Source organism: Zonotrichia albicollis, chromosome 2 (genome assembly GCF_047830755.1).
Source record: "Zonotrichia albicollis isolate bZonAlb1 chromosome 2, bZonAlb1.hap1, whole genome shotgun sequence".
Classification (NCBI taxonomy): Eukaryota; Metazoa; Chordata; class Aves; order Passeriformes; family Passerellidae; genus Zonotrichia; species Zonotrichia albicollis.
Window position 1 is genome coordinate 65960942 of NC_133820.1, and position 14268 is coordinate 65975209.

The following is a 14268-nucleotide window of genomic DNA, read 5'->3' on the forward strand; positions in this document are numbered from 1 at the left end:
TATTGCAGTCATTTATCTTCTACATCAGCACAAGTCTTCCCTCCATCATTGCATCATCACTAAGAAAGCTGCCACTGTGGAATGGACTTGGGGTTCCATTTAAACCTCTTTTGAGCTAGTTTTTTGACAGCAATGAAAATGCCTACACTGCTGCTCCTCTTGCTGTGAAGTTCTGGTGGATCCAGGCTGTGGTACCCCAGCAGAACAATGAGTTACAGCACAGGCACAATGCTGCACCTCTGGCTGTGAAGTTTTGGTGGATCCAGGCTCTGGTACCCCAATAGAACGATGAATTACAGTACAAGCACAACGCTGCACCAAAGGGAAGTTTCAGCATTAAAAGGTTACTAGAATAAAATTTAAATAAAAGAAAATATCACAGCTGTGGTAGATGCATAAAACTGCTGAAGAAAGAAGCTTCAACTGCTAACAAAATAAAGCCATCAAAAAGTTTTCACTAAAACAAGGGAACACATGCTTGCTTTTTGTATGAATGACCAGTGGGCTTGGTCATGAAGTGCTGATTGAGCTGATATTCCAATGAAACAAATGGCTGGAAAGACATTCAGAACTATTCCCAACTGTAACTTAATGGTGAAAGCCATACTCCTCAATCTGGAGCCCTACCAGCTTATTACAGCAACATATGTCACACAAAACAGACTGCTCGTATTTGTTTGTGCAAAAGCTGACACAAAAAAAGACTGAATATGTTTATAAGCTTAAAAACCAGCCCCAAACCTCCATGTGAAATGCAGAGAATCACCTCAGAACAGTACGGGAAGACTGCTGTCTGCCCTATACAAATATGCAGCATATATGAGAGCTGTGTTCAAACACCACAAGGCAGAACTACCTGAAGGAAAGAAGAGGAGGCTCCCAAGAGCCAACACCAGCTCTGATCCACACTTTTTCAGACTGAAATTCCCTGAGCAGAAAAATCAATAGATGTATTGACAGAACTTGCCATAATGGTGACTGGCAGCTAAACCAAAGTGTCATGTGTGAACTGTGCCCAGATGCTTTCACCCTTGCCCATTTGAAGACCTCAGATTTTTGCTTTTACACACACAGCTTTTACATTCCAGATAAAAGAATGGGGACCATCCAGGAGTCATTTGAACTATTTCAAATAGGTCCCATCTCCTCTCTACCCTTGCTTTCTCTGGGAAGAAATTCAGTGGCCCCTGGGTGGGGGTGGCTGAACACCTGCACCAGCCAGTGGAGTGCTGCACTTGGAGAGGGACATGACTGCTGCCACAGGCACCTCATGGGCTCACAAACGTTCCAGGAGCTTGTGTGAACCATCAATACCACAGACATACCCATGTATTTCCACAGGATGTGCAAACCTGGCTGAGATCAGACTGCTCAAGGCCTCTCCAGGAATTTTTTCTCAGCATGTGGCAAATGCTACTGCTAGTGACAGCTTCTTATGGTTTAAATTGATTGTGAGCGTAACTGGCACCGCCCAACTCTCCTAAATCTCCTTCTACCTCCTGAAACTTCTAAAAAATGGGGTTTGTAATTTTTGATAGAAGTAGTGCCTGTGGATGCTGAAGCAGCTCTTTCTGGCAAGTAAGAAGCAGACATTAAAAGATGGTACTTGCCAAGGGGTGGATGGGGTGTACATGACAGCTTTGCTTATCCTCCCTCCCTAAAAGAGCTTTCAAGTTAGCACTCTGTTGTCCACCTGCACATATTAGCTGGTGCAATCAGACATGTGCTGATGGCAGATACATCTGAAACAAGTGAAAGTCTACAGTGCAGATCATCTAAGTAAAAGAGCAAAGAGAAGACAAATGCAAGTAGAAAGTCACTTGTCGTTAAGAGGGCATTTGACTCCTGTAAGGCTTAAAGAAGCAAAATATCAGTAGATTGGAAGGTGATAGAAGAGCAAGGAAGGGGTCTGGGCCCTAGGATTAACACAGGTTCAGCACCTTGAAGCAACAAATAGAAAGCTGGTCCTTTACGTATTGAAGATTTGATCACCATTTTTATGCAGAAAAAATGTGGAGCAAACAATTCCAAAACTGCTCAAACAGCAGAATGGAGATGGAGGATGAAGTGTAAATGTGCTCACTGCACAGGAAAACTCTCACCAGGCAAGAGCAGATCTGTGTAAGCCAGAATAAGAAGAGAGCCATTTGTTGGGAAAAATCATGCTGTACAAGAAAGGAGAGAAGGAGCAGAGAGGAGAAGGGCACAGTTACATGTGCAGCTGGAGGGCAGAGGGAGCAGGATGGCTGCTCTCCTGTATGAGAAAGCAGCAGCAAGCACTATGCAAAGAGCAGGTTGGAGAGAGGATGGAAAGGCTGTGCCCAGAAAAAAGAAGCTGCAGCCAGGAGGTGCACAGCAAGATGTCCGCAAAGGAAATGGAGGGTCAGTGCTGTGCATAAAGGCAAAAGTCTGAGAAGCATGGCCAGTGCACAGCCACACAGTGTTGGGCAAGAAGCTGTTCTGAGGGGTTACAAATGTAAAAAGTATGAGCAAACAACAAAACAGAGGTGGAAATTGCAGGAAGAAAAAAAAGCTTGGCATGAGCAAGAAAAGCACAAGTGAAGAGGCTGTGCTTAGGAGAAAGCAGAAATAAGGGCATGACATGAGCTAGCCTGAAAGCAGAGGGATAGAGGGCCACCCTTGAAAAAGGTGCTGCACAAAGCATGGGGCAGAAGTAGGCCTGCAAATCTGGCTAAGCAGAAAAATCTGTGTCAAATAAATAAATAAAAACCAAAACACTGAACCAGAAGCTGTTATCCAGAGGGAGCACAGCAAAATGGTCCAGCTACAGGAAGCAGGCTGGAGAAGGCCATAAAGAATTGGAAGCACTGACAGCCATATGGACCAGCCTGTGAGGGGCTGGAGGGGGCTGGAATCCAAGGCTGGTGAGAGAAGGGAAAGGTTTCTTGGAAGAATGTGGGAGGAGCTGCCCAGGGAGGGAGCAGAGGTTGTCTACACCTTCAGCTGGTGTTGTGACTGAAGAATGGGAATGATGATATGGGAGACAGACACACGATGAAAAAAGTTTATTTCCCAGGGCATCCCAAACGGCACTGATCAAATGCTTGCCCTCCTCCTTATGCAAGGGAATGAGTCAGTGCTTGCAGGAGGCCAACGCCACAAGACCCGCCCCGGAGTCCTGACTAATCCTGTGTCACATCCCCCATCTCTGCATTCAGATTCCTTTAAAGAAATAAGATTTCACAACTCCAGACACAGTGTTGCAGCAAAACCTCCACAGTGCATGTCCAGCCATGTACATCACCAAGGCCAGGCTCCATAAGCCACTAGACCTGGCTGCACACCCCTAGCAAGATCAAAGCACAGCCTATCCATGTGCTGTCATTCTCTGTCACCAGAAGATCATTTGGCCAACATATTCATGGCCTTTCAAGACACAATAAATGTTCTTTAATCACTACAGCAGCCTCAGCTATTTATAATAATGCCTCGTTGTGGGAGATGATCAACAGCCCACCAGTCAGTGAACAAGGGCACTGCTGACCATTTACAAAGCTAGCAAACACAAAACCAGCCATCATGATTCAGCTAAAGCTACTTACTATCAATATTTAGCCACTTTGTAGGCTAAATAAAAGTACTTACTCCTCCTAAAATACTTTTGAAGAACATAAAGGTCTTACTTGAAAACTTTAAGCAAAACTTTTCCAAAGTAAGACTTTTAGCAAATGAACCACTAGAAGGCCACCAGACCCAACAAAACCACCTGTTCCTTTTTAATTTTTCCTTGCCCAGGTTTTAACAAGATGCTTATGCCAACCCCAAAACTCAGTATGGCCATGTGAGAAATGTGCACTGCAGGGATAGGATTGTGGAGGGAGTCCTACTGCTCCATGTGAGGAGCGCGCATCTCTGTTGGATCCTGATATCCCTACCCAAAGGACTACACTGCTCTTCCCTGCATATTCTCCCAGACAGCATATTGAAAACGTGGCTCTTTCCTCCTTGCTGTGTGCCAGCTGGTCTTTGGACCCAGTGAGGCCACTGGTAAGCCCAGATCCAGTGTTCTGGTTGGAGGCAAAATTAGCAAGAGGAGCATGAAAGTGCCTAACACTGTGTGGAGCAATGGAGCTACAGGATCCTGTGACTGGCAGCAGCTCACAGAGCACCTCACTTTTTCAGTGTTTCCCCAGAACTCCAGATCTCCAGCATAGACCCAGGGATCAGACAGATAGGGTGCTACACTCCTTCACCAGCACCTGGTGTGAGAGTGGAGGATCCAGAAGCATGTCTTTTTGGAGGGAGCTGGTGGGAGGCACTGTGCTGTGGAGCAGCAGGCAGCCCCAGGTCATTGGTGCCCTGAAAAAGTGGGGATTCTCTTCAGGGTTTTTTTTTTTCTTTTTCCAGTCTTGCACAGTCAGAAAACTGTTCACTGCAATTGTGCAGGTGTGTGCAGTGAGACACTGGCCCAAGTTGTCCAGAGAAGCTGTGGATGCCCCATTTCTGGAAGTGTCCAAGGCCGGATTGGATGGGGCTTTGAGCACCTGGTCTAGTGGAAGGTGTCCCTGCCCATGGCAGGGGGGGTTGAACTTACTGATCTTTATGGCCCCTTTCAACCCAAACCACTCTATGATCCTATGAAAAGCCTTCCCAGACAGGCTAGGAAGAAGATGACTCTAGTTAGGAGAGTGGTCACCTAACTCTCCTATCACATAACTCTCCAGTGATGTTAATGTACACTCCTTTGTGAATCCTTTGCTCTCCAATATTTGGGGAAGCTGAGCTCTTGGGTTTCCCCCAAGGACAACCCATACAGGTTCTCCATGACATCTTCCTATCCAAAGGCCTCCTCTAATGTTTGCAACACATCTGGTATATTGCAGAAAGCCACAAAGAACAGCTTCCATTTTCCTTTTTTAATGTTATGAGCATTCTTGCCCAGACCTTCAGTGGGCTGTCACAGCCAACAGGTTTTCTGAAATACTGCCAAGAAATGCATTCCCCCTCTTACAAAATTTTCAGCATTTTCCCTGAAGAACTCATCACGAAAGCTGTTCTCATGCCTATGTTGTTCTGCATATACAGAAGGAAAGACCTCAGCTCACCCTCTCTAGTGACACAACATTTAAATATGAAACAAATCTGCATTGAACTTTGGTGACTGCAGAGCAATCATAAATTTGGATATTAACACCTGTACAGTCAGACTGCAACAATCTCATATAAGATTCATAAATATAGATATTTTATATAAATATTTTATCATTATTGGATATTTTTCTTCAGTTTTTACAAGCTAAGAAAAAATGCAGGCATTCTAGCTTAATTTTACAACACACTAGACATTCATGAAACACTCAATGTTAGCCATGCTCTGCAAAAATCAAGATTCTCTTCATACTTTAAAATTCAAATGTTACAAAGTGATCCCCAGAGCCTCCATTTAGAGATTTAAATTATCCTTTCAAGGTATAAAACCCAAAATATATGAGTAAGAACATATTTTAAAATGTATGTGAGAAATGTCAAGCTAACATGTCAGAGCTTCTATACAGAAACATAATGCTTAGTATATAACATGATACCACAAATTATCATACCACCTCTTAGTCTAACAGCAAAAAAGTATATAAGAATAAATTGTCATATGTATTTGTTACTTTTATAAGAATGCCTGTCAAAAACAGTGTCCTTTAGAAGTTTGAAAAGGATAAATAGGTTTCTGAAAACATCACATTAGTGAACACCAGACTCTAATTAGAAAAGGTATGGACCAGCATTTCTTGACCTTTTACTAGGAGAGGTATTCACTGATAATTATTGTGGTTATTGGAAATGATAGCTACTGAAATATAATCAGACTAACCCCAAAAGCTTCAGCCTTAAAATATGGTTTAGTTTCCTAAGTTGTTTCAGTAGATACAATGGATTACTGAAGATTGAAAATTAAAACTCCTATTCCCCAAACGTGGACAGTTTGCTGTCTACTGTGATATTCCATTCCAAAGAAACATTTAAAAGGAAAAACAGAACAAGAAACAGCTCTTTTAAAGTTCTTGTAATTTCAGAACAAAACACAGTATAGATCTATTGACAAAACCAGCACTTACATAAGTTTTAAAAAAATCTAACATTGTAAGGGAAACTTTTCCATTCATACTCCTTAAGAAAACACTAACAAAAATTAATGACAATACAAACCAATTAACATGGGTCATGGTTCTTACCCTGGTAACTTTTCACTAGTGTCATCTTGTTGTAATCCTCTGATAAAATGAATTCCTGAGGGAGGGAAAGAAAAAACAAATGAAACAGGACTTAGAGATGTGAAGTGTTTGACACTGTTTACATTTGAATACTTTACCTAGGTAAGCTCTCCCTTCTTCACAACCACAGCCCTATCTATACTTTTAATAATTTTGAGTACCTGAAACCCTGAATTATTTCACTTTTAAAAGCTGCCTAAGGCAATATTATGAGTGCTTCTGAATAGAATGGACAAAAGAGGAACCATTAAAAAAGAAATCAAAAAAGCTGGCAGAAATGACTGGCTGTGAGGTGAGGTGCCACAAAATAAGGAACCTGAGACCTGGTGAACACCTGCTGCTCAGAAACCTGCCTATGTGCACAGCTATGTGTGCCCACACGTACATTTGTGTATACTCATGTATCGATGTGTGTGCATACACTAAATACACCCCAACCTGAGCACTCAGGAAATACAATAAAAATATCTAAGAGACCCTCCAAATTGCTCAGTCCAGTCTAGGTAGCAACAATACGTGATAGGAATGGAATGCATTTCAGGTTTCTGTTAAAAGCCTCTCAGTGTTTCAGACAAACAGAAACCCAAACTTCTCTGTGTCCAGGGAAGAGCACACCTCTAGGGACAGGCTCTGTTGTCTTGGTGCTGCTATTCAATTTCCAATATGGCTTTGTATGGCGAAATGGCAGCCTCAGCTCCTAAAAAAGTCCCAGGTGGGTAAACTCATTGACCACCTGGGTGCTCCTGCAGATCATTTTGAAGAGGAGAGTTACTCAAATCTGGGGAAACAGAATGGCCACTACCAAACTCATGCAAGATCTCTGGAGGAAGCACTCAAGCAAAGGGTAGGCTTTGTGGCAGCACCACATGAAGTAGATTTCAGAGAGCTGTCAGGTATCTATGTACATACATCACAAATTTAGAGAAACACAAAGTAAAAAATGTAGGAGTGTAAAACCACATAATTTTAATAATTTATAGCAAACTACACAGAAACTCCCTGTACTAATCTGCCTAGAGGACAAAAGTAAAACCTAACTCATTTAACCTGAAATAGGATGGAAAACTAAAATAAACATTACAAACACAAGATAAGCGAATTTGATAAACATACAGTTGTGAAATGTTCCTGTGCACATGCCAAAAGCACTAGAGAAAACTGGACTTCAGAAGCATAGAGACTATGTTTAAGGCAAACCAAATGTTTAATGCAAAAGAGCAAAAGACATTCTAACCCCCAACAGGCCGGTATTCCCCCACCCCAGTTTCCAAAGTACAATTTAAAAACAAGTCACTCTGGATTTTCTGTTGGGTCACTGCAGGTAATCTGCCTGGCCTTCAGCACCAGAATTATTCAAACACATCACATCTACAGCTTGGCACCAAGGTGGAGAGGTTACAGTACTCATCTGTGGAACATCTACAGATCCCAGCTTCCAGAAAAACAACTGCGAGTGATTTGAGGCAGCTATGTATTCGGCTCTCTCTATGTTTCTGTTCATAAATTTGTTACAAATACATTCTCCTAAATTGCTCTCTACTTTTTATCTTCCTTTCTTTACTGCTCCAGCTCCCAGTAGGTTTCTCTGGCAACTGAGGACCACAGTGGGGAGTATTACTTAAACAGCAGTAACAAATAAATTAAGTCAGCTGGATTTCTATACCAGGGTCACCCTAGCTCTACAAATCACAGAAAGTTTAAAAACTGCTATACCTTTCCAGCAACTAACAGTCAAACTTGTTTTCCTTAACCACAGCCTGAAGAATACTGTATCACCACATGAAATGCTTCACTACAAAACCTACTTAAAGCAGGACCCTGTGCTAGAATGCTAATTTTCTGCTATTATTACCTAAAGAGAAATTGCTCTAATTGCTGCAGCACGTGATGGGAAGATTTCCCACCAATTTGGCTGTCCTTGTCTCTGACTGCAGTGGCACACAGATGCTGGTGACTTCAGGTGGCACGTAGAGAGTGGATTGCATTCTTACTTTTATTTGCATTTTTCTCTCAACAAATTTGATGTTGCCATTCTGTTTTGTGATCCAAAGAGCCCTACAGTTTCATTGGAAGACTGAAAAGGCTTTTGAATATCTCCATTATAATACAATAAATCAAACGTGTGGTTTGTAAGATGTATCCAAGTACTGATTACCACTGTATTCTTAAATATAAACCACAGCTATGTACTATCAATACACTACCCCATCCAAAATAAGGACAAATATAGTACAAGATAAACACAGTTTCAGTTAACCTAAATACAGGATATAATTTTTTTCCCTCAAAGACTTCTTGCATATAATTTTCTTCTTTGGAATCACATGATAATTTGTGATGCATTTTTGAATCTTTCTGCAGGTCTCCCCACTCCCCTTTACAATCTCTTGTGTTCTTCCATTGCACTTATTGCCCTCTCCCTCTTCAGGCCAAATGCATTAGTTATGTCACAAGGCAGGTAATTTAGCACAGGGCACCTTGCTCAAGAAATTCATGCCCTATTGCACATAAAATGTGTAATCTGCACTACAAAAACACCGACTACATCTCTTTAACATTGTACCAGCAGAAGGTGTTTTTTTTATCCTTGCCTACGTAGATGTTTTGCTCCTCTCAGAGCTGCTGACGCTCAGTTCTCATTAGGCAGCTTCTGGCTCTTCTTAATGAGCTGGAAAAGCTGGGGTCACCTACACAGCTCACTCAGTGCTTGTTAACAGAACAGAGAAAGACTTCTGACTCCTGTGCAACCCTTTTGCACAGGAGGGGTTGGGACACATAAGAGCACTCAGGATGGTAAAACCAAACACCCTCCTTGCAGGGATTAAAAACAACTTTTCTGGCAAGATCACTCTTTATCCTTCAGAGGTGGTTTTGGAGCTACTTTACTCCCTTTCTGTCATAATTAAAATGTTAATGCTCAGTCTTGCCTGTTTCAGTTGAGCTTATTATTACAACAGCAACTTGGTACCATGACAGCCTTCACAAAGCACAAAGGAGAATTCTTGAAGACTGTCAAAATCTAGCTGTCCACTTTGCACAAAGACTCACAACTATTCCTTTGTGTAGCACACCTCCTTCACATGAAATACAAACACCCTTGAGCAAAAGACTTCTGTAAAACCTCATCCTAGAAATAGTATCAGCATCTTGTTTAAATAATTCAGTCCTTGGCTATGGGGCTGAGTAACATGGTCCAGGAGCTAAGGAAGATCCATGCCTTCCCAGAGCTCCATGTATGGAGAACTCTCCTTAAGCAACTGAATCCATTTCTGAGTTAATAATCTTTATATATTAGTTATGTGTTACCCATACACAGGCTAGTTCCTACCCTGGGGAATTTACAGTCTGCTCTTTGATAGATGATGCCATTTTGACAACACACTACAGATCTCTTTATAGGCTTGACTTTATCCTGTTAACACAAGTGACTGACTGCACTCTCAGGTCTTCCAGGGAACAAAAAAAACCTGCTTCAGAAATGGAAGAGAATGAAAACTCTTAAATCTTCTGTCAGACACTACATCTATATCTGTTAGGAAAAAAACCAAGTCTCTATAAATAATGACAGCATTTTCACTTTATTTATTATATAATTTAATTTCATTTCTTGAGGTAAAAAATACTAAACTCCCCACAACAGCAGAGGGGAAGGCTGTAAATCAGCAGGTAGATCCTGACTCAGTCTCAGATATTCAAAATACTGTTAATGATCTGGTCAAACTTGTAGACAGCTGCAAGATCAGATGAGGTGGAAGATGAATTTATCTTAATAAGTACCATCTCAAAGGACAAATTCTGAAGCGATTATTCTGGTGCCCTGTTGCCCTTGTGGCTCTGCTCAAAGTATGTAACAGCTTCATACAAACTTAGGCATGGTCAGCAAAAAAAAAGAGAAATTTAATTCATCTTCAGCTACCTAAAAATTAAATCCCTCATTCCAATCTCCCCAAAAATGAAGAAAGAAATGTATGCCATTTCATAACAGTTTCTAGAAAAACTAACGTGGGTGCATCCAAAGACAATTCATCTCTCCTGTACTGCCTTCAGAACCTAATGCTTAACTTTATCTAGGAAATGAGTTTTCATATGTATGAAAGAGGTGAGAAGTCTCATCTTGGCAGTGGAAATCTCCTGTTTATTGCAAGTAAAAGACCCTTCTGTTTCTTGCGCTATCTTAAAAACCTTGCAGCCATTAAAGTATGCTTTCTTCCAGTACTGAGCAAGGAATTTATGTCCAGGATAAAGTCTTTTGGCTTACAAAAGGGATTTCAAGCAGTCTCTAAAATGTCATTTCTTCTCTCAAAAAGGTTTGCCAACTGTAAAAAAAGCAGATCACAGAAAGTTTGGGTTTTTAACATTAGGTGCCACCACTCTTCAAGCAAGGTGCTAGACAATCTTTACTTGAGATAATGGTGTGCTGTGCTGCACAAACCTTTGTGCAGCCCCCGTGCTGAGAAGTGACAAAAGGTTAAAAACAATCTCTTCTCTGTAGAAGCAGAACTTGCTGCCTTGTTTCACAAAAGAGGTGGCCATACGAGCTCACCTCAGGTGGCTTTGCTGGAACTTCTTTCTGTGCCAACAGTGCTGCCCATCCTGCTCAAAATGCAGAATATGCATTCCTGAGGTGCCACACCTATAACCAAACTCCATACAACTTACAAAAATTTCAAATAGAATAAAAAAAGGCAGTTCCACTTTCTTATCCCCATTTACACCAGAAAGAACTTCCTTGCACTGTAAAAAAAAAAATCATTTGAGATTATGTGTCACTCTCATTACTATCAGCTCACAGCCCTTACCAGGAATCCTTTCTCTTTTTTTACCCAAAGTGAAGGCACAGAATAATAGTCAGGATTTTATTGGTATGGTTGGATGGTTTTTTTGTTTGGGGTTTTTTTGGCCCTGCACCCAGCAGCCAAGTGTGCTGGGCATTACAGAAGTACTAATGTGGAGCAGCTGACTAATTCCCAAATATTTCAAGCTGTTCAAGCAAATTGCCTGTACTTTCCCTTTGAGGAAATTAAAATAAGGGTACTAAGGTCACCTTGCTGCAGTAAGTTCTCTTATTTTGTGGTCAATGTGCCCTGCTTAGATATTCTTCTGCTAAACTAATCATCATAGCTGGGCCCAGGAAAAAAAAAAATTTCCTTTCTTCAAGAGGGTGATTGTAACCCCTGTTCAAGTATCTGGGGCTGTTTTCTATGCCCCAGTATTTCTGGGATTTGAAAACAGGGCTCCCCTTGCTCATCCATTCCCATGTCCACCACTTCTTGCAACATATTACAGTTGTGGCTACTCTTACAAGTCGTAGGTTTGCTACAGATGAAAACATTTCATTCTTTGTACAAATTTTTGGAGTGAATTTTTTCCCTACCACACAAGTGCTTGCAGCTTACAGAAGACTAAATCAAGCAACACAGACAAGCACTTCCCCCTTCCTATATACTTGTATCCAGAAGACTGGGAAAAGAAAAACCCAGCTTAGCAACAAATAGAATCTGCCTTAGATGTGGCAATGAAAACCTATAAATATCCAAAGTCACGTGTAGGTTTATCACCTGCATATCTCATTTACCTTTTTTAGCTTCAGAATGGAAAATATTTGACCCCATTTACTCTGAAGCATCCTCTGACTCTTCAAAACAAAATGCCCCCAAGATGAAGGACACATCTCCCATCATGCCAGAGTATTTAAATACCTTATTTACAGTTGCCTTCACATTCCTCAAAGCCCTGGTGAAAACAAAAGTGCCTAGTAGGATCAGCAAATTTCAGCTATTTCAGAGTGGGAAGGAGAGAATTTCAGAGGTGCAGAGAATTCTCTGGAATCTGTCCCATCTTCTACATACAAAAGTAAAAATCTCCTACAGGCACACAAAACTCTGCTACTAGGCATTAACAGCTTTATGGGTCAAAACCTTCACATCTTTGAGGGAGCTACAGGCAACAGCTAAAAGGGTCACATCCCCTGCCCCAAACACCACACTGGCTCTAGCGCAGACAGCTGCCCTTCTATCATTCAGTTATAAGGCCCATAAGGCAGAGATAACAGCAGAAAAATCTGAAGTGATGGTAAACTGATCTTAAACTGGAAGAGGAATCTATTGTGAAGCATATGTGGAAAAACCTCTGACCCATGACTCTTCCACTCTTCCAAAGTGATACAGCTTTTTACTCATCATCCCACAAGAAAAATCTGATTAATAAGGTAAACTGCTACCCTCTATCAGAGATCTAACAGACACACTCCTCTTTTAATATCCAACTTCCTTTCCACACACCTCTATCTCATATGTTAATGAACCAAATCTCTCAGCAACCTCACTGCCAGTTAGAAGCAACTCCTCTGAAGGGAGAGGAAACAAAATCTGAACTCTGGAGTTTGGAAAAGCAGATAGACACGGAGCAGAAATCCACCTTCTGCCTCTAAGAAGATGATTTTTCCTCCTCTTAATTGCTGCTTTCAGAAAACTTTGGTATCATGTAATTAACAAGTCACTTAAATTTAATAAAACAACAGCTGTTTTTCTGTGTTATTTTTAAAAGATATGCAAATTAAGACAGTTTGTTGACTTGCCCCATAAATACAGTAAACCCCACTCGATCTCTTTGTGGCAGTTGGAATAAAATTTTTAATTATCTAACATTTTCTGTACTACAGATTTAGTTCCACTATCATTAAAAAGTCTGTCGCCCAAACACTAGGCAAAAATATTCTCACCACATCATCACACACATACTTCTCAAAAAGGAAGCATTTCAACTAGAAATCTTTGGATGTACTTACTGAGATTGTACCATTGTCTAGACCTATGGACAGCCTTCTGGTTTCCGGGTTAAAAGACATGCATGAACATGGAGCTGAAAAAAATGAACATGTTGATGAAGTTAACAAAACTGTGATTCTCATTTTCTTGAAGTTCTGGAAAGCCTAAAGTTAGCTAACATGCTTTATGATGCTGTGCAGCATTTTGAGCTTACCAATAGACAAGCATTAAAATAAATGTTTTCTTGCAATTCATTCAACCCTATCCTATTAGGACATGGAAAAATAGCTATTTCTTGCTCCAGTTCCCTAATTTTTTTTTCTTACTAGTTATCTGTAAACAAGCCTTTCATATAAGAGGAATTGTGCTGCTTTGATACAACAGGCACTTGACATTTCAGTATAAGTCAGAGATTACTTAGCTGAATAATTTAGTTTTTTACATTTGCCTGAACTGTGCTGACAATAAAACAAAACACAACATTATGTCAGAGGCTTGCATCCTATACCTGCAGTAAGAAAATTTCCCAGTAGGAATCAACATATCAACTAATATTAAGGACAGAGTTCAACTGTCCCCTACTCCAATTCCATCACAGACAGTACTATGACAGTATCACATACTATGGTCAAAATAACTTATCTAAAACTAGCCATTGCTTGATTACATTGAAATTACTCTAATAAATATCAAGACTTATCCTGAAATTGCACACAAGATGGTCACAGTATGCTCCCTCCCAGAAGGATCTGGCAGGATTTGTACCCAGGATAAAACCAGGTCTCCTCCCAAGAATTCAAGAGCTGTGCTTGGTTTAATTGAAAAGTCGCGAAGTTACATTCAGAAAGCAGGAATTGCTTTTACTACCCAACACAGCATCATGCAGCTGGGAATCCTGCTGTCCCAACAAACCTTCAGGGATTATTTTTCAGGAGCAATTCCCAACTGCAGCTAGGATAACAGTAAGAATTATAAAGCTTTATCAACCATATTCTTATGATAAATACAGAGTACAGTCAGATGCACTTTTAGTTCTGCTTTTCTTCCCCCTCTTGGTTTCCACTGTCCATTGTGATTCTCGCATGTTTGTGTTACTAACAAGCTTGGAGTCCTCTCTTTCGTGATCCAGTATCTTCTCAATTTGTGAAATGTCTCTCCTAGGACTAAAAAGCCCATAGCTTAGCAAATCTTCCTTGATAGTTTAATTGGCAGCAAAGCTATATGAAGAGGAGTCAATGTTGACTGTGTAATAAAACTTGTTCCACTTTCAGTAT

The 14268-nt window shown here is 40.8% G+C and overlaps 1 protein-coding gene and 1 long non-coding RNA gene across 2 annotated transcripts in view; both read right to left on the bottom strand.

The window, feature by feature from the left end:
- LOC141728210 (uncharacterized) overlaps nt 1–14268 on the bottom strand; it is a 584197-nt gene that overhangs the window by 40629 nt on the left and 529300 nt on the right. The gene's annotated exons all lie outside the window — the stretch shown is intronic.
- Nucleotides 1–14268, bottom strand: part of WDFY2 (WD repeat and FYVE domain containing 2) — a 66072-nt gene that overhangs the window by 17414 nt on the left and 34390 nt on the right. Inside the window, exons 3-4 of the mRNA XM_005482406.4 lie at nt 13015–13088; nt 6189–6243 (exon numbers count right to left, since the gene is read on the bottom strand). Of these exons, the coding sequence (XP_005482463.1) occupies nt 6189–6243; nt 13015–13088 (129 nt within the window). The remainder of the gene's footprint in view (nt 1–6188; nt 6244–13014; nt 13089–14268) is intronic.